At 37.3% G+C, this 23,063-nt stretch overlaps 1 protein-coding gene across 1 annotated transcript in view; it reads right to left on the bottom strand.

The window, feature by feature from the left end:
• The window catches only part of Aff2 (AF4/FMR2 family member 2), a 486,558-nt gene that overhangs the window by 98,956 nt on the left and 364,539 nt on the right, over positions 1-23,063 (bottom strand). Inside the window, exon 7 of the mRNA XM_028788421.1 lies at positions 1,181-1,277. Within this exon, the coding sequence (XP_028644254.1) occupies positions 1,181-1,277 (97 nt within the window). The remainder of the gene's footprint in view (positions 1-1,180; positions 1,278-23,063) is intronic.

Genomic DNA, 23,063 nt, shown 5'->3' with positions numbered 1-23,063 from the left:
AAGTTATCTCGAAATCACAGATGTTTCAGTCAATGAGTCTGATGCCATTTACTAATATAATATAAAAATAATCATATGAATTATAAAGCAGAAATGCATTTATATATTCAGATAAAGAGAAAAATCAACGTGCAAAATTCACTCTCAGTTATTGCTACATTCTGCTCTAAACATTTCCATTAAAGTTTAAGGTTGCAGCTGTCAAAATCAATGATGTAGAATTTCTGCTTTGTTTTTGTTTTATTTACAAATGCAATGCTATTTGTTATTGGCATATTAAATGTAGAAAGCAGAAATGACAGACATAGCCAATGAAGTGTGTGTTTTACATTTATTATGCAGTTCACACTCAAGTAGAAAAGGAACTGCTTGTACTTGGTAAATGCACAGCAAGCACCTCAGAAATAGCTGTGAGACTGTGAGAGTGCAGGTAGTGCTCTCCTTGTGCTTGTTCTTCATAGACCACCAAGACTTAAAAACATGAAAGATTTAGATAGTATCAAAATTGCCTTCAGTACTCCATATTATGTGGCATAACAATGAGAAAAACTCTACATATGGAAAACAGTACAGGGATCATTGCTATATATCATTGCTGATATAGGGATTTAATAGTGCTGTTTACTTTTTAAAACCAAGAAGTCCAGTCTCATCAGAGATGATTAAATAAATCAGATTACAGTAATCTCTTCTGGAGAGAAAGTACTAGAAATTATTCAGAAAATAAGAAACCAAGGACAACTGAAAGCTTTTGCTGAATGCATGATGCTGCAATATACAGGGTGTTCATTCTCAGCTCCACTGTGGAGAAGAAAATGGAGCAGTGACATTTACACCCAAATTATTGCCTGTAAATGCTAAGCTTCACCCTGGAGTCACCCAATGGACATGCCACCCACATACAGCAAGTAGTTCAAAAGACAGAAAGATAATACTCTATTGATTATTGATGAGCAGTATTTGTGTACGGAAAATATTGTGAAATTAGATTGGTTTGGAAGAGCTCAGCATCTCTCTGCTGTAGCTTTAATGAAAATGGCAGTTGATTTTATCTGTTCCCAAACACTGCTCATCTTTGTTTCTTTTGCTGCAAAAGGAAAAGATTGTGCTTATGAAAGTTATTCTAGTCCCTTGTGCCCCACCCTCTCAAGCTCAATGCAATGCTCTAAGCCCTTCCTACCTGGTAGAGCTCATTGGCTGTGCACTGTGTGGTCAAGGTCTTCACAGGCTCAAGGTCATCTTCATCACTGCTCAGCTTCAAGTCATCCTCAAGCATCCTGAAGTAAATCAGAGTGGCATTTGTGTTACAAAACATCTTGTCTAAATTATTCTCAGATTCACCTTGCAATGAGAATACAAATATTGTTACTAGAATCTGACAGCTGCAAAAGTATAGAGGGAACCAAGAGTCTTTCAGCTAATTAGATATTTGAGCTCTTATAGTTATGTCATAACTTCCCATATCTTCTATTGCTACCTTGCCCTAAATCAAGGGACAAATAGATGATTTCATCATCTCCAGAGATGGCAGGAATCTATATAAAAGAATAATAAGTGTACTGGTCAAGCACTACAGGGTGATGGGGATTGCTTCTCCACAGACCAGTTTATTTGACTTCCAGGCAGGAAGGTGGACAGGAATGACAGCACTGCTAAGCTGATCTGGGGACTACTGGGAAAGACTGTTGGGGCTCTCTGAATGACAGACTTCAAGGAAACCTTCACAACCTGTCTGTATGGGCAGCTCAGTGACCACAAGAATCTGTGCGAGAAATGGCTAGTCATTAACCTTTTGATAAATGTTCCATCTCTTGCTGGAAAATATGATCCAAGAGATGTAAACCCATGTTGTGTATAAGAAAACTTTCTTTCCTAAAGCAAGGTACTTGGAAAATATGAGAGGTCTAGATATTGGTGATGAACTAGCACCTTCAAAACTGTTTATTGGCCACACAAAGCCTTTAGTTTTGTCAGAAGTATTACTTTGAGTGTATCTGCTATATTCAAGTTGGAGCTAGAGCAGGAAGGGCAGCTTATTTTCTTAAAGTTCCAGGTGCATATCCTTCAAAGACCAATTTGTGTTCATCTTTTAATTTATTAAATATAACTTTAGACCTTATCATCATGATGCAAGTAGAGGAAATCTCAGTTGTTCTGGACGAGTTCCCAACTACCAGGAATGCTCTGCCTCTCTTTTTTTTTATTCCTTTTCCTGGCTCAGTACCAAGCTTAACTCTAAAGCAAAAATTCTACCCCTCAACTCTAGAAATCATACACTGTGTCTTCCCATGGCTCATTCAGGCTTTTATTCTTTTATAAAATTTTTTGAGAAATAATATTCTTAAAAAAGAATCTCTCTTTCCAGAATCCATCTCTGTCAGGGCAATGGGCAGAGCCAATAGCATCTCCTGGGACCTGGATTCTAGATCAGCCTCTGTGATGCCTAGACTTAATTGTGTCTCCCACACTTTCTCTGTAAAATGGTGGTTGTAGAGGGGTGTTCCCTCTCTCTGGCCTTCCAGAATAACGGAGGACTGCAAGCTTCAAGCCACAAAGTCAGCTAAGTAGATCTCATAGGGTTTTACAGACTGAAGTGACAATAATGGCACAGTTTCCAACAGTTTCTCTCATTCCCACCAGTCCTTAATGCTCATGTGGCTGACAGAGAGCACACGATTCACTTCGATTGTCTTTACAGTATCTTTCCAGAAAAGACAGAGTCTACCAACTTCATTTTGGAGACAAGGAAGGAAAGATTCAGGTAGGTGAACTCAAGGTCACACAGCTAGTCAGTATAACATCAATCCTAAAATTCTCATTTCTGGATTCCCATTTGTTATGTATCTGTTATATGTTATTTTAGAGGTCTTGTTTAATTGTTGGAAAGGGCTTCTTCATGTCACAGTGGCCATGTAATAATTCTCCAAAGAAAGCATAGCTTTCCCATCCCCAATGGAGACACTGAGGTCTAAACAACAACAACCACAACCAATATAAAGGATGATTAGTAAGATGGACAATTATATGAGTTGGGTTTAGATAAACTGATTTTGAAGGATTTATGGCTGTTCTACAAATAACTAATAGCTATTTCCAAGATATTAGAGGAGACAATATGTATCTCAACATTTCTTTTGAAGTTTTGGGTTTGTGGCTGTAAATATGCGTCTTAGGAAATGAGGACTATATCACTTTTATGGGCTATAGAATCAAATACATTTAAACCATCTGTGCTTCTAGTTCTAAAATGGTTTGCTCTGTGTATGCATGTGTATGGGTTATAGTATGCTGAAGTGGTCAGCATAATTAATTACCCAAGATTCATCTATTTGTAATGGCCAATTTTCTTTTTTTCTTTTTTTTCTTTTTTCTTTTTTTTTTGGGGGGGGGGAATCCCATTCTATTTATTGCAACAGAAATCTACCCATCACCAAGTAACATGCAGTAGAGGATGAAAAGAAGCCACAGAAGGAATACAAGAACAATGTAAGGAACTTCTGTAAGTTGATTTCCCCACACACAGCAAACTTCCATACCTATTCCCAGTGTGTCAAATATAAACCACCACTATAATTGGTGATTTCTACCAAAATGCTTCAGTAATTTAATAAATAATTTACTTCTTTCAAGGTTATGAGAAAGAAGAGATGATAAAATTTATTTTCTTGAAATTGAATACAATGGTGATGTGTCTAGTATTTCTTGAAATAATTACATGGATAGAATTTTTGCCTTTTATGAGTTTTTTCCTATTTCTTCACATCAATATGACAAAGAGTTTAAAATATTTACAAGGTGTCTTAGTCGGGGTTTCTACTCATGCACAAAACATCATGACCGAGAAGCAAGTTGGGGAGGAAAGGGTTTATTCAGCTTATACTTCCACATTGCTGTTCCTCACCAAAGGATTTCAGGACAGAACTTCACACAAGGCAGGAACTTGAAGGCAGGAGCTGATGCAGAGGCCATGGAGGAATGCTGTGTACTGGATTGTTTCCCTGCCTTGTTGAGCTTCTTTCTTATTGAATCCAGGACCACTACCCCAAGGATGGCACCACCCACAATGGGCTGGGCCCTCCTCCCTTGATCACTAATTAAGAAAATGCCTTACAGCTGGATCTCATGGAGGCATTTCCTCAACTGAGGCTCCTTTCTCTGTGATAACTCCAACTTATGTCAAGTTGACTGACAAAACAAGCCAGTACACAGGGCTAGAGACATAAGCAAGCAATTAAGATAATTCATTTTCAGGAACAATCTCAGGTGTTCAACAACATCTGGTAATTCCTACTACTAGAAGATCTATCAATTTAATTTTCTTGGAAATCAGCATGCACATCCATATACTCAAACAAAGCCATACAGACATCTCACAATTAAACTAGCACAAGTAGTAAAACAAAATCTTCCTCATGAATGTTCTTCTTGTATAAGCATTCATTCCTATAACCCAGGGGTTGAGGCATCTGAAGAAACCCAGAGTTTTTCTTCATCATGAATTGGCTCATGTAACAGAAAGCAAGCATGTTAACTTGAAGTCAAGGAAACCAATCCTTCTCAGCTCAGGTGGTGGTATCATTTAGGGAGATTTAGGAAATGCTGTTTTGCTAGAAGAAAGATGTCACTTGGGGGTAGACTTGAGATTTTACATCCTCACACCATCTCTAGATGACACACTCTCTTTAATGCTAGTTTGAGGATGTGAACTTTGAACTCCCTCCTATATCTGCCGTGTTTAACACTTGTTGCCATGACACATTCATGATGATCCCATATCCCTTAGGAACTGTAAGTCATATGAAAGACTTCCATAAGTTGCCTTAAACATTTTGTTTTATCACAGCAACAGAAAAGGCACTAACACACACCGATTACTCCCATTACACCTGAATGAGGTTTTTTTCATGTAATAAAAGGGAATTGTGAAATCTAAACCAGTTACCAATAGCTTATAGTTAAAATTCTTAGGGTTTTTTTTCGTCCATATGAGTTTGTGGGTAGAAAAAAAATAGAGACATAATTATATTTGATCAGATTGTTGACACTTGTTGAGAGACTTTCTGAAGAATAAATAGTCTAGTATAATTTAATGGGAGTAGGTTGGCTAAAGACTACTGTGTGACGCAAAGGCTTTAGCGATTGTAAACATGCTAAATGTTTTACTCTTGTACAAAGATACCAGGAAGTGCAAACATTTGCCACATTAACTACATGTGAAGTGATTCTCTGCAGTATGGCTTTTTCTCATGACATTAAAAACTACTAGTACATGCATAGGCTATACTACAGTGTTTATATTCGTAAAGTTTCATGAGTGGCCAATTTTCTATATGAGGTATAGCACTAAATATTTGATCTAGGGCACAGAATTCAATGCCTGAAAGAAGCCTATGATGAAAATCTGTTGTAAGTGACACTTCTTAATGAGGCTTAAAGATGTTACAGAACGTTCTTATGACTGCATAAGATGAAGCCAAGGAGGCACACTTGGGACCCAAGCCATCTGCAGCCTCCATTTAGGAGTACATGTTTTCCTAGAGGACACAAATGATAAATAATGGTACGTTAAATTCTATCTGAAACAAGAACAAAATGAATTCAAAGACTATATTAACATAAAATGACCACAGGTTAATCATAGGTTTGGGCATATTTTCTGAGTCATTATGATATCTAAGCCACGTGTTCATCCTTTGTTTTACATACTTTGGTTGTGAGCAATGTGAATCACAACTGGAGCTAATAGTGCGGATACTTGACAAAATCATAAAATTCATTTGGGAAAATGTCAGCAATCTACGGATAAACAATGGTAATTCAGGAAATGTCTACTAGCATCTCAAATTTGGATCTAGAAACAGGCTCATAGTCTTTATGTTTCTTACCTCAGGTGTTAAATGAGACCCCCAGGACAGAGACTCAAATTTGGGTTATTTTACTTCCTAAAATACAGCCTATGATTTTATCATGGAAATGAAATGTTCTCCAATTTATAATTCTGAAAATAGGCAGCTGCTGGTACAATTTTGTTCCTTAGGACTTTTAAAGAAAATGTCATTTTGAAGTTATCCTGTGCTTTCCAGATTCTTCTATCTGGTTACCTTAGGGGTATGGGGTAAGGCGTTGTTTCACTCAGGTTTTGGACTTTAAGTTAAGACCCACAGTCTCTGGTCCATCTAACTATTTTAGAATTTTCTGATTACTTAGATTGTCAGTGGCATACTGTGTACCAAGAGCTGATGGCAATCAGTGTAAGATCCTGATAGCTTCAGTTGCATCCCACAGCTGGGCTTGGGGATAATCACATCATCCTAAGAGTCATGGGATACTTTAGGACTTATGCCTTCTCATCAAAGTCTCACTCTACCATCTTCAGGAATAGTAATTTAGCTCCTAGTAGCTCTGTGCCTTAAAGAGCTTTTCCTCTTAACAAAGAAATCTTGAGGGAATGAAATATGAGCAGTTTCATATTACTCAGGGGACAGTATATTTGTCCTACCTAGTGGTCTGCATTGGTTGGTTAAAAGGTAGAAAACTAATAAGAAGTGGTGATATTTTTCAAAGTATTAACTTTGCTTTTCCAGGGTAAAAGTTCTATGTCTTTTCCCCATCTCTTATGAGGAAGAATTTTATCTAATTTCTGAGATTTTAAATTATAAGTTTCTGATTCAATGATTATCTTACTGGGAGTCTTGAGCAGTCTCATCTTGAGGAACATGGACGATGGTAATTTGTCTGAAAATGAGTATTATATTTCATGAAAGCCTCAAAGATCTGTAAAGTGGAGCTCTAGGGCCAAGTCCCTCATCCTAGGCCAAAAGGCTGTGTCTGCCCTAGATGTTGTACCTACCATATACATGTAGACCTGGAAAAGACTATATTCTATAGCTGATGGATTGCTACAAATTGCAGAAAATAGATATCTTCAAATATTTTGATGGCTTAGCATGAGAACAAAGCATTGTCTCCTAGATACTGTCTAGTCCAGACCTTTCTATTTTTCTGTACTGATAATGAGTTTTGATACTCATTTGATTGATACTGCTTATTTTTTAATCGGTGGGAGAAAACAGTATCATTTCATTACACAGGAAGATTGTATAGGAATCATATTTCAGGTTTCAGAAGTAAAGTTTTATTGGCATAAGCCATCCTCATTCATTATGTACTGGTTCTTGTTGTTTCCATGTCATAATGGCCTGGTTAACTAGTTGCAACAGAGATGAAAGCAAGTGATAGTTGCCTTTGTTGGAAAAATGTTTTCTGACCTTCCACATTAAATCAATGTTTTCTAAATTTTTAAGGAAAAAATTCTTCCTATATCAAGTGAAATCTTCCCCAAAAATCTCAAATAAAAATATTTAAAATCAGGATTTCCTTAGGTAGCCTCAGAGATAGTGGAACGAGGTTGAAATGAATTCATTCAGTGAAGTATCATATTGTGGAGATAATTATGGCTTCGTAGGTATGGTATAGGATTTTTTAAGAAAGCCCAACCTTGTTATTTAGCTTCTCTGAGCCTCAGTTTACTCTTTTGCTCAATGGGAATAAAAACATGTGTCTCAGAGATGTCATTCCCATATGATTAATGCATTATTTCACCTTTTTCCCAACTCCTTCCATGCCATCCACTGCCTCTGAAATCAATGACCTCCTTTCTTTTGTTGATATCTCTCTCTCTCTCTCTCTCTCTCTCTCTCTCTCACACACACACACACACACACACACACACTATTATAAGTACATAAATACAACCTGCCTGGTAATTTTAGTGTTGTTCATATGTATATGTGTTTAGAGATGACCACTTGGTATTGGATAACTGAATATGGAGATGATCTCTGAGGAAGATTGATTCTCCTCTGAGAAATCATTAATTCCCTGCATGTCTTCATCTAGATGTGGGTCCTGTGAAATTTCCTCATCCATGTTATTATGTCAACTGTTATCCTCATGTAGGTCTGTCTTGGTTGACTATATTATTAAGATTTTATAGCTGCAGCTTCATGTTATATACAGAAGACATAATCTTGCAGCAAATGTCTTGTTCTTCTGTCCTTACAACCTTTCCACCCCATTTTGTTCAATTGTCCCTGAGACTTAGAAATAGGGGTTGTATCATAGATGTATCAACTGGGCCTGAACACTCCATGGTCAGTTAGTTGTTCTCTGTATCATGACCAGTTGTAACTTTCTATAATATTCTCCATTTATTACAAAGAGAAGCTTCTTTGATGCAGGATGATAACTAAACTTACCTATATGTGTAAAACATCCTAAACAAGATAACTGACCTTCCATTCTTCAGTGGAACATACAAGTCATCTAGAAAGAATTTCTTGTGCATTACATTCATCCAAGTGACATTATTTTCATTCATACAGTGAATGGGCATGGGAATTTTGGGGGAGTTTGCTTGAAACAAAGAATATAGGGTGAGAAGAAGAAAATTTCATTAAGAAAAATCTCTTAGACCAGTGTAGTTACAGGCCAGATAATACAGGGTAGTAGTAGATTTCTACTCTCTAATTTGAATATCTAATATCTCCTACCCTGCTTTTGGCAATACTCCTGCCTCAGCTTCCCAAGTGCTGGGTTTTAGGCATTAACCATCAGACTCAGCATAACTGCTGGTGTGCTTAGATAATATCCTCTAGGATCTTTGATTTCAGGTGCTGCACTGCTTGTAGTACTCACTTGTCTCTTTGGAAACAGGCCTGAGTAGCATTATTCTCATTGGGAAGAAAATTTCCTGCAAAGAAAGCCACTACTTTGGGGGTTGTCCTTCTCAGACTTTCTTATATTTCTAAGAGCCCCCAGAGGTGATTATAGAAAAGAAACCTTTGTGCATACACCCAAAGAACCTCATGATCAGAAGGTACTTCATTACTCATCTCTCCAGATCAGCTTCTAATTATTAAAGGATTAAGTAAAGAGCTCCTTTGTGTAGCCAGTCCGTGTTAATCTCCACCTTACCAACTCCTCAAAACAGCTGAAGAATTTAGTTGCAGCTAAGGGCACTACAACTCATGTCTGCTGAAAGCCAATTCACCTGAAATTAAACTCATTGTTGGCTAGGGCCAATACTTAAGTTGCATCTGCAAATTCAAAACCACTGACAACTGAACACTTTAACTTGGAATGTTTCTAGAGAAAGGCTGCAGACAAGAGCTGTTTACCTGCATTGATATAGCAGGCAGGATTTCTTTTATACTGATGCATAAAGAAATTACATTTCATTTCTGATTGTTTAAGCAAAATATTCAGACATGACAACTTAGGTTCAACTAAATTTTAACAACAGTGTTGCTCAGTTGTTTATAAAAATTCTACCAGATTTGTATGCTCAGCTCTTTTTGCTGCCAATAAAAGTGACTCTTTACACTTCAAAATACAAAGAGGTAAATTGCCTCGTAACCCACATTGACAGGGTTTCGACTCTGCAGTGCTACAGCTGGCATATGTTACCTATGACACATATACATTTCATCAGTGAATGTACATACATATAAGACAGGACAATGTCAAGAACGAGGCTTGGCTGATTAACCTTGAAAAGCCAAAAAGAATTATTTTCACATTTAGACTGTTTACTACTTACATGATGAAAGGTAGGAAGAACAGCCGAAGTTACCTGCTTCTTTTAGATTCTTGGATCTACAGATCCAAAGAAGGTGTACCAAATTCCAAGTAGCTCTGAGAAAACTTTAGAGTGAGTTATAGGATAGTCAGTAACTGGGCTCTTCTGAACTTGAGCTCAGCAGATTTTTATGTGGTACTTCTATTCTTCAAGGACAGGGCAGGCTTTCTACCTCCTGAGAATCTGAGAAGCCATAGAAAACTGTCCTATGACATCCTCCCACAGGAGATAAGAAGGCAAGTAGGAGATGGCCCTGAAGTGTTTGTCTTCATTCTCTGAGAAGGGAGGATCACTAAGTGTTCCACTGAGATTCAGATTAGCTGCAGCTCAAGTTGCTGACTATGTGGCCTGTCTGTATACCTTCAGTTCCCATATTTGTATAGTAGACATGTTTCCCAGGTCACCATACATCTGTATCAGTTGGTAACTACATCTTACTGGACCTCCCATATAGATTCATGCTAAACATATTATATATACATTTCTCACAGTAAATATGATGGCCATATTTAAGTTCTAACAAAGATTAGGAAATTTGTTACTATATAGGAAATAAGATCTAATAGATTTGTTTTTCTGTTAAGGATGATATATATGAGCTAAGATGGCTTAGTTTGTCATGCATCACACCTTTAAGTCCAAGGATACATATTGGCAAGAATTAGCCAATGTTCTATAACCTTAGCTTACCAATGTTCCTTTCTGCAAAAGTACTTCACTGGTACTATGGTCTGAACACAGTAAGCTCCTGGCTTCTGAAATCACATTGTCAGCAATAAGATAGACCCAAGCTCAAATCATCACTAGCCAATTTACTTTATTCAAACTCCTTGAACTCTTGAGTGCCTAAGTAAACTCGGAACCAAGATATAGCACCTTATAAGATAGTTGCAGATATTAAATGAGCTATTCAATATCAAACTCTTACCATAAAAGGATTGGCCAATCCTTATCATTGTCTGTGATTATTGGCTCATAATATTTCAGTTTAAATTATGGTCAATACACATATACAATTCTGTTTAAAAAATGAGTTTCATGTTCAACTAAAACCTGAATGGAGAAGAACTGCACTCTTTCACACTGTTACACATCAGAAACCTATGTAAATCATTGTTCATACAGAAGGAAACTTTTTATTATTTTCTCAAATCTTTTAATTCTAAAAAGTCTAAGACTATACAAAATGCAACTGAATTTTCAACCACAAAATATATTAACCAACTACATTTCAGAAATTCACAGTTTAAATAGTTTTGTTGTTGTTTTGTCATTTTGATTTTTAAATGTTATTCTTCTCTTATATATTACATTCTGACTACACTTTCTCATACTTTCTCTCCTCCAGTCCTGCCTAAGCCCCCTGTGTCCCCTAAATCCACTCCTCCTTCATTTCCCCTCAGGAAAGAGCAGTACTCTCAGGGATATCAACTAAATATGGCAATAGACTAGGCACGAATCTTCACATTAAGGGTGGACTAGACAACAAGTAGGGGGAAAGAGTCCCAAAACCAGGCAAAAGAGTCAGAAACAGCCTCATACCCACTATTAGGAATCTCAAAGGAACACCAAGCTACACAAGTATAACACAAATACAGGGGTCTTATCTCATACTCATATAGGCTCTTAATATTTGTTTTCATGATATCATACCAACAACAAACTAAATGATTAAACCATATGGTCAAATCAAAAGATAGTAACTTATGCAATACAACTCCAGAACACTTTCCAACCCCTACTTTCTTTAAAAAAAAAAATGAGGTCAAGAAGGAAAACTTCATTCCAGACAAGGAATATGTAATGGTAAAGCATGAACCTAAGCATTGGTTTCCATAAGTATGTCCATATTTGTATTAATGCTTGACTATATATTTTAAAACAGAATGGGAAATTTACTTATTCTGATTCATTTGTTATGCAGAAAAACCAGATTAATATAATCCATTGATAACAATTCTACCAGTTTATATTTTTATGCTTTGTACAGTTCAGAGAATGGTCTAACATAGCTATATTTTTTTGTTTCAAATGAGTAGAAGCAGCTGGTAGTGAAAATAACAATACACACAGAGTAACATATCATTAAACTGATGTTTACAACATCCAGGTGAACTCAACTAAGGAAACCCTGTTAAAACTCTCATCCAAGTTATTAGTGTGAGACTTCTTTTAAGCATAGAGTTCTCTGTATACTCTCCAGAGACTGACTGTCGATAGTATTTTACTATTATTATTATTAGCAGCAATAATCTAGAGAATATTGAACACAGAAATAATGGCATCTCAAAGAATCACTAAAGGGATCACAATCATTTGGTTTTTCTTAGCCTGTCTATATCACTGCAATTAGAAAGGAAAAATATAATCAAGGATACCAAAGACTCAGAAGACAGAAACAAGAGCAGACAACAACCATGCAGCAAATAAGTCTGAAAAAGAGAAAGAATGTTCTATTTTATTTAGAGAAAAAGAGGCTAGGAGATGCTGGGCAGACACAGCAGGCATTAAGATCCAGCATTACCCTCATCTTGTCTCCAGCCTGCAGAAAACAAATCCAATAAACTGGTGAAATGTAAAGCAGTTGTTGCCATATGCTCTGCAGAAAAGGACTTGAGGATAAAGAAAAAGCAAAAATACCTGATGTGCTGATTTAGTGCAGGACAGAGGTTTTTAAAATCCCCTGTTCATGAGAAATTCCTGAACCCTTTTCCCATCTACTGAGCCTTGCCCAGTCCCAAATTCTTCATCCTGTTGGTTTAAGATGTAACAGTTTATCTAATGAATGAGTTGGCCTTGAGACTGCTACTTTTTCTGAGCATGTACTCAGGCACTTAGCATGCTGCCTGCAACTTTCCAATTGTTAGAATTCTGAGATCAGCAGGTACCAGTCCACATCTAGGGGAGAGGAAGGGACCTAGTTCCTCTTGCTCATCTGTAACTCTAAAAAACTCTAAGCACCCTTGCACCCCTTCTAGGATACTTGGGCGTTGGCTTCTTCAGCCACCAGCCCAGTCCCCAACCCTGGCCCTGCCCCAGCCTGTGTAGCTGTTTTGCATATGAATACTGCATGTCTGGTCTGGGGTTTGGATGTTGCACTACCTCACTGCCTCTCCCTCTCTGGTGAAAATAAAGATCTCTTATACCAAAAAAACAAAAGAAAACAAAAGAAAACACAAAACAAACAAAAAAGCCCTCTAAGCACACCTAAACTGAAAATGGACACAGTGATTTATTTCTTACATGCCCAAGCAAGCTGATACATCATTGTTTCTAGCTGTTGCTCCTTCACACTGTCTGGCACCTGGTAATCTTTTTTTTTCTTTTTTTTTTTTTTTTTTTTTTGGTTTTTCTAGACAGGGTTTCTCTGTGTAGCCCTGGCTGTCCTGGAACTCACTCTGTAGACCAGGCTGGCCTCGAACTCAGAAATCCGCCTGCCTCTGCCTCCCAAGTGCTGGGATTAAAGGCGTTTGCCACCACCGCCCAGTGGTAATCTATCCTTTCGTTTTAAGTTAGAATTTGTGTTTTCCCAAGACTTCTTCCTGGGATCATACAAATTCAGATAAGACTTAACTTAGGCCAGATCAATCACTTGGCCAAGGGACCAAGCTTAGGCAGGCTCACCTGGAGCCATGCTGAAGAGATAGATGAAATAATTAATTCTTGAATTAGGGGCTTAGATTTTCATCAAGACCAAACCACCTCTAGTCACTTATCATAACAATAATTTACTGTTACTAGAGACTTCAGAACATTGACATATCCTTGGTGAGTTTGAAGAAAAATAGGTGGAAACATATAACAAAGAGAGACGTTAGCCAGAAATATTTTTACAATCAAGGTTGCTTGACTGCCAAGGACCAATGTTCATATTCTTTTAAAACTAGCCAATCATGGAAGACTGTGAAGTCAGATTCCAGCCAATGGTGATAAGACACACTCACCACCTGCATTAGAATAAAAGCCACGTGAACATCCGTATCCTGGTATGCTTGCTAGCCCAGTTTGGGTCATGGTACACTGTTTTTGCAAAAGAAAATGGCAATGCTAGGCTAAAAATGTTAAACTAATTTAAACATTTTTGGGATATTGCATATAAATTTTACAAAAACATTTTAAGGAGATGAAAAGCCATACTTTCCATTTTCAAAAACAATCAAGCATTAAAACACACCCTCATTCTATTGACATTCATGATTATCTACAAGATTCATAAATACAGAGATTCCAGTTAATGTAACTGAAAATTTGATCACACTGTTTTAACAAAGAATTGTTTTACAAGGGGCTCCACAATGTCTCCACTATATTTCCTTAACTAACAGTCTAAGACATGCATTCCCCCAGAGAATTCAATGTTCATGCTGAAGCACTTGGCCGCAAGACCATTTTTGCATTGGGCTGTAATACAGAAGAATTTTCTGAACATTTTGAGTAATGGGACTGATATAATTTAATGGCTTCTTCTGTGCATGTTAAATGAGTTGCATGATATATTAAGCTTTTGTAGGAGACCTGTTTACACTATAAATTGTAGTACATGGCATAATCACATTGAAGCAGAGAGCAGCCATGTTGAGTCATTCTGACCATCTCTTTCCAAATTTCACCTCAGTGCAAATGAATCCTCTGTGACTCATCCTCATCAGCACAACTTAAGTTTTTCTAAATGGAGTGACTTTTTTGTGTTACATGAAAGGCTGGGATCTTAGTACTGCTTCTGAGCCCTACAGAAGGACAGACCATATGGTCTGAGATAGGTGGATTTTCTGTGCCAAATGTAAGCATCTTATTACTGTCACTGAGCTTTAAAGAAGGATTGATCAAGTGGTCAGAGAGCATTCTCAAGCTAGGGAGTGGTTTGCTACAGTAAAGTGACATTGGTAGATACTGTTGTGCTAATGGATTAACAGAAGTCTGGCTTTCTAAATCCCATTCACTTCCCAGTAATGTTCTACACTTTGCTCTAACCTGATATTTCCACCTATATATCTGTAAAATGCCAAAATTTGAAACTTTTTTTTCATTCTGCAACTATAAAATCTTCCTTCATTAAACCACATCTATATTAGAACTTGCTGTCAGAATGTGATCAATGTGAATCCATGTTGCCAGGCTATGCTTGTTCACATTTGGGTATGGAAAGAACCATATCTATTCTCTTTGAGGTAAGAGCTGTGTTTTATATTCACTTTGAGGTAAGAGCTGTGTTTTATATTGGCAGGTTAGTGGCTTTTTAAGAAGACAGAAAAGACAGCTTATTTTCTCTGGTTTTTTCCATTATATCTCCTTATCAGGACACAATCATACTAGCACTTTGATCTTAGATGTCCTGACTACCAGAACTTTAAGAAATAAATATTTATTATTTAAGCCTTCTATGCTCATTCCTATTGTCTTGAACTAAGACAGACTCAGAAATGGCTAATATCATTCATCTTCCGAAAACAAACATAAATTGTAAAGTCACACAAATGCCCATCAGCTGATGGGTACATAAACATCATGTGCTTTAGCCATACAATGAGATGAGTCTAAGTTATGAAAGAAATGTAGTTCTGACATATGTAACAAGTGAAAGAGACTCCCCCAAAGTCATGCTAAGTGAAAGCAAACCACATATTGAATGAATGTGTGTATGTATGTTTTAATGTGTGTGTGTGTGTGTGTGTGTGTGTGTGAGAGAGAGAGAGAGAGAGAGAGAGAGAGAGAGAGAGCATGACCACATATTAGTTGACTATATTTAAAGTAAGTGAACAGGTAGATACAGAAATTTACAAGGACTCTGGTTGTCAGATGAGTGGAGGTAAACTAAGGAGTGACCACTAATGTTAGAGGGATTCTTTGGGCTGGTAAAAAGAAAGTTGGAAACTGGTACTGGTTGATACTGCATGAATATACTAAATAGCACTGAATTGTACATTTTCAAGTGGTGAGTTTTATGGTATTGCATATCAAAAAGGCTGCTTGTAAAATTCTGACTCACAGCTGGCCAAGACAGGGAGGAGAATTAGAATGCCAATTCATTCATTCCAGCTGTCATATCACTGTTCTCTCTACTTGCTGCCCTTCGTGACAGAGATTGGCAGATAGTCTCAGATGCACTCTGACATCTACAGAGAAAAGTAGAAAAAGAAGCTACTTTGAATGCATAATCTCTTTCTCTCTCCATTTTTGTACATTGAAACTGCAATTGATTCAGCCACCACAAGCTCACTGAGGGAAAAAACAGCTTTGTCCTTTCTGAGTGAGATAAAGCACTGCATTAGAGATGCAGCTGTTTTTTTTTTAATATAATTTATTTTTTCTCAAATTGTAATTCATTCACACAGGGGTTATAAACACAGAAAGGCAGGATGTGGGGAAGGGAATGACACTGGAGTGTGGGTGTTCAGGGGGAATACAGATATCTTCAGAACTGGGTATCAGCTGTGTGAAGGTTCAGGGGACAGGTCACTATGACTCTGCCTATGACTCGATTGTCCTTATCTAAGTTGGTATTGTCTGCCCAGGCTACCTATTTACAAGGTCTATGACTACTCAGGCTTATAAATTTCCACAAAAGCTGCCTGTTTACATTAGCTTATAGTCATCTGTTTCAATGTTTTCCCACTGAGAACCAAGACTTGGTGTTAGTATACATGTATGACAGGTCTATTGCTGATTTTTAGCCTATGGCTGATTTTAGGCCTTCAGTGTGTAAGCAGGGCTGCCCCTGACATCTCTTCCCTTCTCTAAGTATAGAAGGGCTGTGATTTTTTTTTTTTCGGACCACAGGAGAATTACTTAACATCTCTGTTACTTCTTCATTGGTTTCTGAAATAATATGTGATAAAATGTTTATGGAATATTATGGATTTCTGGCTGAAAATAAGTAAATTATGCTGTAAAATTTGTTCTTGCAAGATCTCACTCCATTGGCTAATAAATACTAGCACTATTGGAAATGGTGTCAGCCTCTTTATTAACTTCATTGAGTCGCTAAAGAACTAGGTGAAATTTATCTGCTATTCTAGAAATTCAGAGGACAACCTTAGCACATGCCTTTTACTTGTATAGCCCAGTTACCATAGTCACACAGTTCACACTTTCCTCAGGTGTTCTATGATATTGTTCAAACCCACTCCTGAATGCTCTGAGAAGTGTGATCTAATGTTTCTGAGACACCACGGTACTCAGCTAACTTATCCTCTGATATCTTATGTGATCAGCCTGTCCCCTACTATTACTTCTGACCCTTAAAGCCCTCCTCTTGATTTGAGTGTTTCTTCAAACCAACTTGAACAATTTCCAAGTTCTTCCTTTCACTCAAATTTTCACTACGAGAAAAATATTCTGTGGATTGTAAGGAATGGCCATTTGTGAATAATGAAAGGGAAGTTCAAACTACAGAATAAAATACAAAAGTAAATATTGGTGCTGTAAAATGCAATTTGAAATTACCGAATTTTGGCTTTTCTATGTAGACACTTGCTTTCATTTTCATGAGCTTATTTTTAAGTTTTGTTCCAGAAATGTGACTGAAAAACTCTTGAATTCAATTTATTTCTAATGCAGAGTTGTCCACGTTTTTATTTCACCCATCTGAAGCTTGGAATTTGTTTCTACACTGCGAAAAACTAATGGAACCACTGTGTTGAAGTTGATTTGCGTCTTCAGCATATAGTATCTCTTCTAAAAAATAAAATTTTTATTATAAATATGAAAAAAAAGAGATGCAGCTGTTTGGATGGCAGGCATACCAAGTCAAGATCTCATCCACAGAGGCTCCTCTATCCTTCTTGACTTCAGAATCTTCAGACCTGAGGCTAATGATTAAAGGAATTTATGTAATCACTGCCCCCTTCTAGGCAGTACTAATTTCCTGTGCCTATGCCCAAGAAGCTTTACAGGCAGGCATGCATTTAATAGGGACTGACAACGCTCATGAGCTGCTTTAATTGGACCACAGGGATGAGAAAAGGAAACCCACATTTTAGCAGAGTAGTGGGATGAGGTTGTGGATTTGGCAGTTGTACCAAGGGATTCCCAGAGCACAAGTGAGACAGGCTTGCTTCTATCTCAGCACAGGAAAGGTAGCTGTCTGTCCTGGTCTTCAGTGTGGCTTACTGGATGGTAGCACTTTCTCCTAGCCTTCCATAAGCTAATCCATTTTCCAGGCCATGATACTTGGAATTAGGTTGCCCTACTCCTATGAAGACCCAGCGCCAAGAGTACAGCACCTACATGAATGCAAACGTCACAGCAGATCCCATTTAAATTGAGTTCCTTGGGCCTGAGAGATAGGTCATTTTTGTTTAATCCTTTCCTGATTGCCTGCCCTAACCTTCACAATCTTACATTCAATATTGTAAAGCTGCCCATGAGGTACTTTTTCATGCAGAACAGATTCCTCCACAAACACATCCTCGAAAACCCAGCAACTATGTTTCTACTGCTTATCAGCATTGTAAACTCTTTGCCTGCCTTGCAACTCTCTACAGACATTGCTGCCATCTCCCCCACTGCCACCTTGCATTCCCAGATCTGGACAAAGGAAATAGCCAGGGAAACTTGGAAGGATGATGTCTTATCCAAAGGCCTCCTCTCAGTGACTATGAAGGTCAGAATGCCTTCAGTCTAGGAAAAAGTAAGGAACACTCAATTGCCCTCTTGGTTTGCAGTCTACAGAGTAACATGAGTGTTTTCATGTTATCTTTCTTGACTTTGGTTATTTTTAACCAAAATCACTCACTCACTCATCATGGCCAAATCAGCTTGTAATTGTCTGCCAGACTTGAATCTGACAGAGATAACTGCTGTTGTTTAAGAAAAGCCTTCATTCTGCCCATTTAACTTACCTCAGTTTGACAGTTTCACAATAACCATGTTCCTTTGAAAGAAAACTGATTTAGTGGACAGAGAATGTGGGACAACAGCATGATCTGTCTCTTGGTCTCCAGTGGGTTCTCTTGGCATAGTGTGATATCATAAAGCCAGAGAATGAACTCCCACAAGGGCAAAAATGGTTGTCCAAATCCAGGAACAATTAAGAAGATAACAGAATAGAACTGTTTACAAAGAATGTGGGATGAACTCCTGCAAATATTGTCTTTACAGGGAAAAGAAAAGTATATCATTTTCTTAGAAAATTTCATCAATTACCTAAGCAGTGCTAGGGTAGGCTTTTCTTAACTGAGTAACTATAGTAACTGTCATTGGGTAGTTACCACTTGCAGATGCCTTGAAGTTAGCTCCATAACCTCATAACATTTTTAGAGATTAGGGAAGAAGGAAGTTCATGGGGGATTTGGAGACAGGAGAGGGGTCTGTGGTATGTAACTAAGTATCTGACTACTGCTAAAACCTGAGAGTCATTGGAATTTGAAAATTTGGGAAGCAGTATTTTCAGCATTTGAACAGCGCTTTCCGTCTTCACATATTGAGTTCCAACCCTCAGTATCTTGTAATATAACCTGTTCAGAAGATAGGGTTTGAAGGGTTTACAGTAGACTCCAGGGCAAAGAAACAGATAAGCATATAAGGAAGATGTGAAAAGATACAGGGAGAAGATAGCCATGGGCATAAGCCTAGATGAGAGGAGTCAAACACATCCTTGCCTCAGAGCCCTCATAGACAGTATATCCTATATAATGCCTTGTTTTTTAGATTCCTAGTCTGGAGAACTGTGAGACAATGTATCACTATGATTTTGTACATCCCAGCTTGTGGTTACTACATACAGATCCTCCTAGTTACTATGAGTACTAGTTACTCTTCAATCCTAGGCACTATGAGTATTAGTTACTCTTCTATTGTGATAAAACAACATGACTATGACTTATAGAAGAAAGGCTTTATTTGAGGTCTACAAGTTCCAGGGTGTTAAGCATCCATAATAAAGGAGCAAAAGCATGGCAGCAGTAATGGCTGACAGATGTCATTTTCAAAAACAAGCAGAAGGCAAAGAAAGCTCACTGGAAATGGCAAGAGTATTTTGAAACCTCACAGCCCATTCCCAGTGACATACTTCCTCCAGCAATACTGTACTTCTTAATCTTCAACAAACAGACACCAACAGGAAAACAAATTGAATGGGATTTAGAACATAAACGTGAGCAGATGGGATTAAAATAGGGAGAATAATTGTAGGAGTAAAACTTAGAACAATTCTTACTTCCCTTTTCTCTCCCCTCTTTGCTCCGGAGACAATGGGGCCAATTGTAGCCCATATATCCATGCTACCCTCACTAACCCCCATTTGTTCTCTTGTATTTAGTGTCTGCTGAGGGCTGTTTTTTTACTCTGAAGATTGTCCCTTAATTTCAAATTCTTCCATCAGAAAAACATAGTGTTTTCCCTGAGACTAATAGAGGACATCTCATTCAAACTACCATGCCAGGTTCTCAAATTATGTGATTGAGGCAATATCTCAAATAGCTATATTTTTAATCTACCTCCTATCCATATCATTGCATATAAAACAGGACATCTAGAGATTCATTGTTAGAGCAAACAGCAACTAAATTGGCATACAGATAGTATAATCAATTTTCTTAAGTAGAAAATAACTGAAATGTAAGTCATCTAAACTTCTTGAGTTCAAATCTCATCAAAACCCCAACTCAAACTCCTTGCTACCCTTCACCCCTTTTGAGAGACTGTCATAGTTTAAGAGATATTATTATTTTGCTTTTAGAAGCCTCATTTACTTTGCTTTCATCTTTGCTAATTATAAAGCTGGATTTTATTCCTAGTTACTTATGCCAGTACCATTTCATGGCAGCTCTTTCAAGTATGTGACATTTTACAACAACTTAATCATTCTTGGATCATGTGTTTTGTCCTCTAGAGAGATTAAAGTGTCACCCTTTTAAACATTCTAAGCCAAAGACTTCAGAGGTAGTATTGAGTCACACAGTATGACAGATCAAGTAACAGAGAAGATGACATAAGGGAAAATCTCATTAGGATGATCACTGTGGATACAGACAGTATGGGCTACAGTTTAGCTTGTCTTCTCCTTAGGAAAGGTGAGAGAGAGGGAGGAGTTAGGGCCTGTTCTGAGTTCCACTCCTCCATTTTTTTTCCTGCAAGCTTTCACCTTCTCCCTACTTTCCTCCCCTCTGCCTACATGCACAATTCTCCTTTCTTTGTGCATGTCTTTCTACTCCTAGTTGTGTAATCTGTGGTCCTGATTCCTCTAGCTACATCTTTAGCCTAGCATATATGATGAGTTCCTCTTCGAAATCTAAATCTGCCACAAATGGCTCAAGTCCAAGCAAATTAAAATTGAATTGACTTTTTCTTTCTGTTGTTTATGTCTGTGTACATGTATTCATTCATTCAGTCCTTCAAGTCTTACTTGTATCTATCTGGCTAAATATTATTAAAATTTTAAAATTTATTTTTGTGGATTTATTTGGTATGTGTATAGGTAATTATTATTATAGTAAAATACATACTTTGCACAGTTTATTGCTTTAAATGTGGACTGTACAGTGCCTTTTAGTGCATTCACAATATTGGGTAATTATCACCATTATCAAGTTGTAGAACATTTCTTAATCCTAGACACATCTCATGACTTTTAACTATGTAAGTTTTAGCTATCACTCACCAAATCCCTTTATAGCTTCCTACACTCCAGTCCTAGACAACCCCTAATCTGTTTTCCATCTACATAAGGTAGCCTATCGTAGTAGATACTTTAAATGAATGAAGTAGAGTCTGTGTGCCTTTGTGTCTGGCTTCCTTCATTAAATGTTCTGTTTCTGGTTCATTGATACTGTGCAGTCTCTAAAGCACAGGAATCTCTCTCTTGTCTACTGCATCAAAGATTAAGTTTTTACATGATTTTTAAAAGTTGCACAAACATCCAAAGCATAGAAAAAGGAGGCAAAATCAAAGCATAAGAATGAAATATCATCACACAGTATCAATGAACCAGAAACAGAACATTTAATGAAGGAAGCCAGACACAAAGGCACACAGACTCTACTTCATTCATTTAAAGTATCTACTACGATAGGCTACTTTATGTAGATGGAAAACAGATTAGGGGTTGTCTAGGACTGGAGTGTAGGAAGCTATAAAGGGATTTGGTGAGTGATAGGCACATGATATGTGAGGGTTGGGAGGAGATTCAGAATATGGACTTGGACTCACAATGGCTAGGAGATATGCTCTTTGTCAAGGAGAGGACAATCTAGCCTTGATACTTGAAATATTCATATTGTGTCTGGATTGATTTCTACTTGAGGTAGACATGCAGGATTCCTTCAGTTAGGAATCTTTGTGTGCAATTCTAAGAGTCGAAGAAGACAAGGTTTCCAGACTACTATAGAGAAACAGTCATCATAACCCACGGGGTATAAAAATATATGGACAAGTGTGGGCAAGAATAGATTCTAGATCATATATTTCTCTCTATATAAGACCCCTAGAATCTGTGCATCTTTTCATACCTAAAATGCTACTGTTTACTTTAAGAAAAATATTGTTCAGTTTATCTGTATACATATTGCTGTTAATTGTTGCAGGATTAAAAATATCAAATATAGACTTGAGATTTTTCAAACTTGCCAGTTTTGATGGGCATTCCTTGGTGGTATTTAATTTTATAGATCCAATCTCTTTGTCTTCCTGAGAGAAAAACAAAAAGTGTTGGGGGATACTAATCTAAATGTAAGACCCTTTCTAAGCTCTTCAAAAATGAATGTCAATGAATCAACATGGCATAATAGAAGGAAATCTGGCATGTTACTAAAAATGGCTTTAAGCTATATGAATTCCTTACTAGTAATTAATTGAATAAATGTAGGCTAAGCATTTTGGCATAATTCAAAAGTTTAAAATTATAGAAAAATTAGAATTTTCAGAAACTTAAAACACATCTCTATGTAGGGTTATATAATATTTGAGTGTAGGTACAGGCTGCTTCTCCATCAGGTATGTTCTTCAGTACCACTCACATGAGCTATAATAATATACCACTTTCTCCAAGATCTCCAGATTCTCTGTAGACTATTAACTTCTCAGGAAGTGAATGATAGTTTTCCGTTTTGCCAGGATTGGTATCAGTGCCAAACATCTGTGTCCCTGGCTCATGGTAACATCTAGAATTTACTGTGATTGTTTTTCTTTTGTTTAATGTGGCTTCATTTCTCTTTTTTTTGTACCTGCTTTTTAAAGCAGTAACAGACTAACATAAAAGTGTCCAGCATTCTATCACATTGATTATTTAGTACTAACTATATGTATTAAAAACAAAACCCAATGTATACCCTAGGAAAAGAATCTTACTAAGCTGACAGCCTAGACATATGAAGACTCTTTGTTGAGGAGAGGGGCACAATCTCTGAAACCTTAAAAACACAAATTTACTAACTCCCAGACTCTCTCTCTCTCTCTCTCTCTCTCTCTCTCTCTCTCTCTCTCTCTC

The sequence above is a fragment of the Grammomys surdaster genome, unplaced genomic scaffold, assembly GCF_004785775.1.
Source record: "Grammomys surdaster isolate TR1022 unplaced genomic scaffold, NIH_TR_1.0 125749, whole genome shotgun sequence".
Taxonomy (NCBI): domain Eukaryota; kingdom Metazoa; phylum Chordata; class Mammalia; order Rodentia; family Muridae; genus Grammomys; species Grammomys surdaster.
The sequence above is the reverse complement of the archived record's forward strand: the minus strand, read 5'-3'. Positions and strand labels throughout refer to the sequence as shown.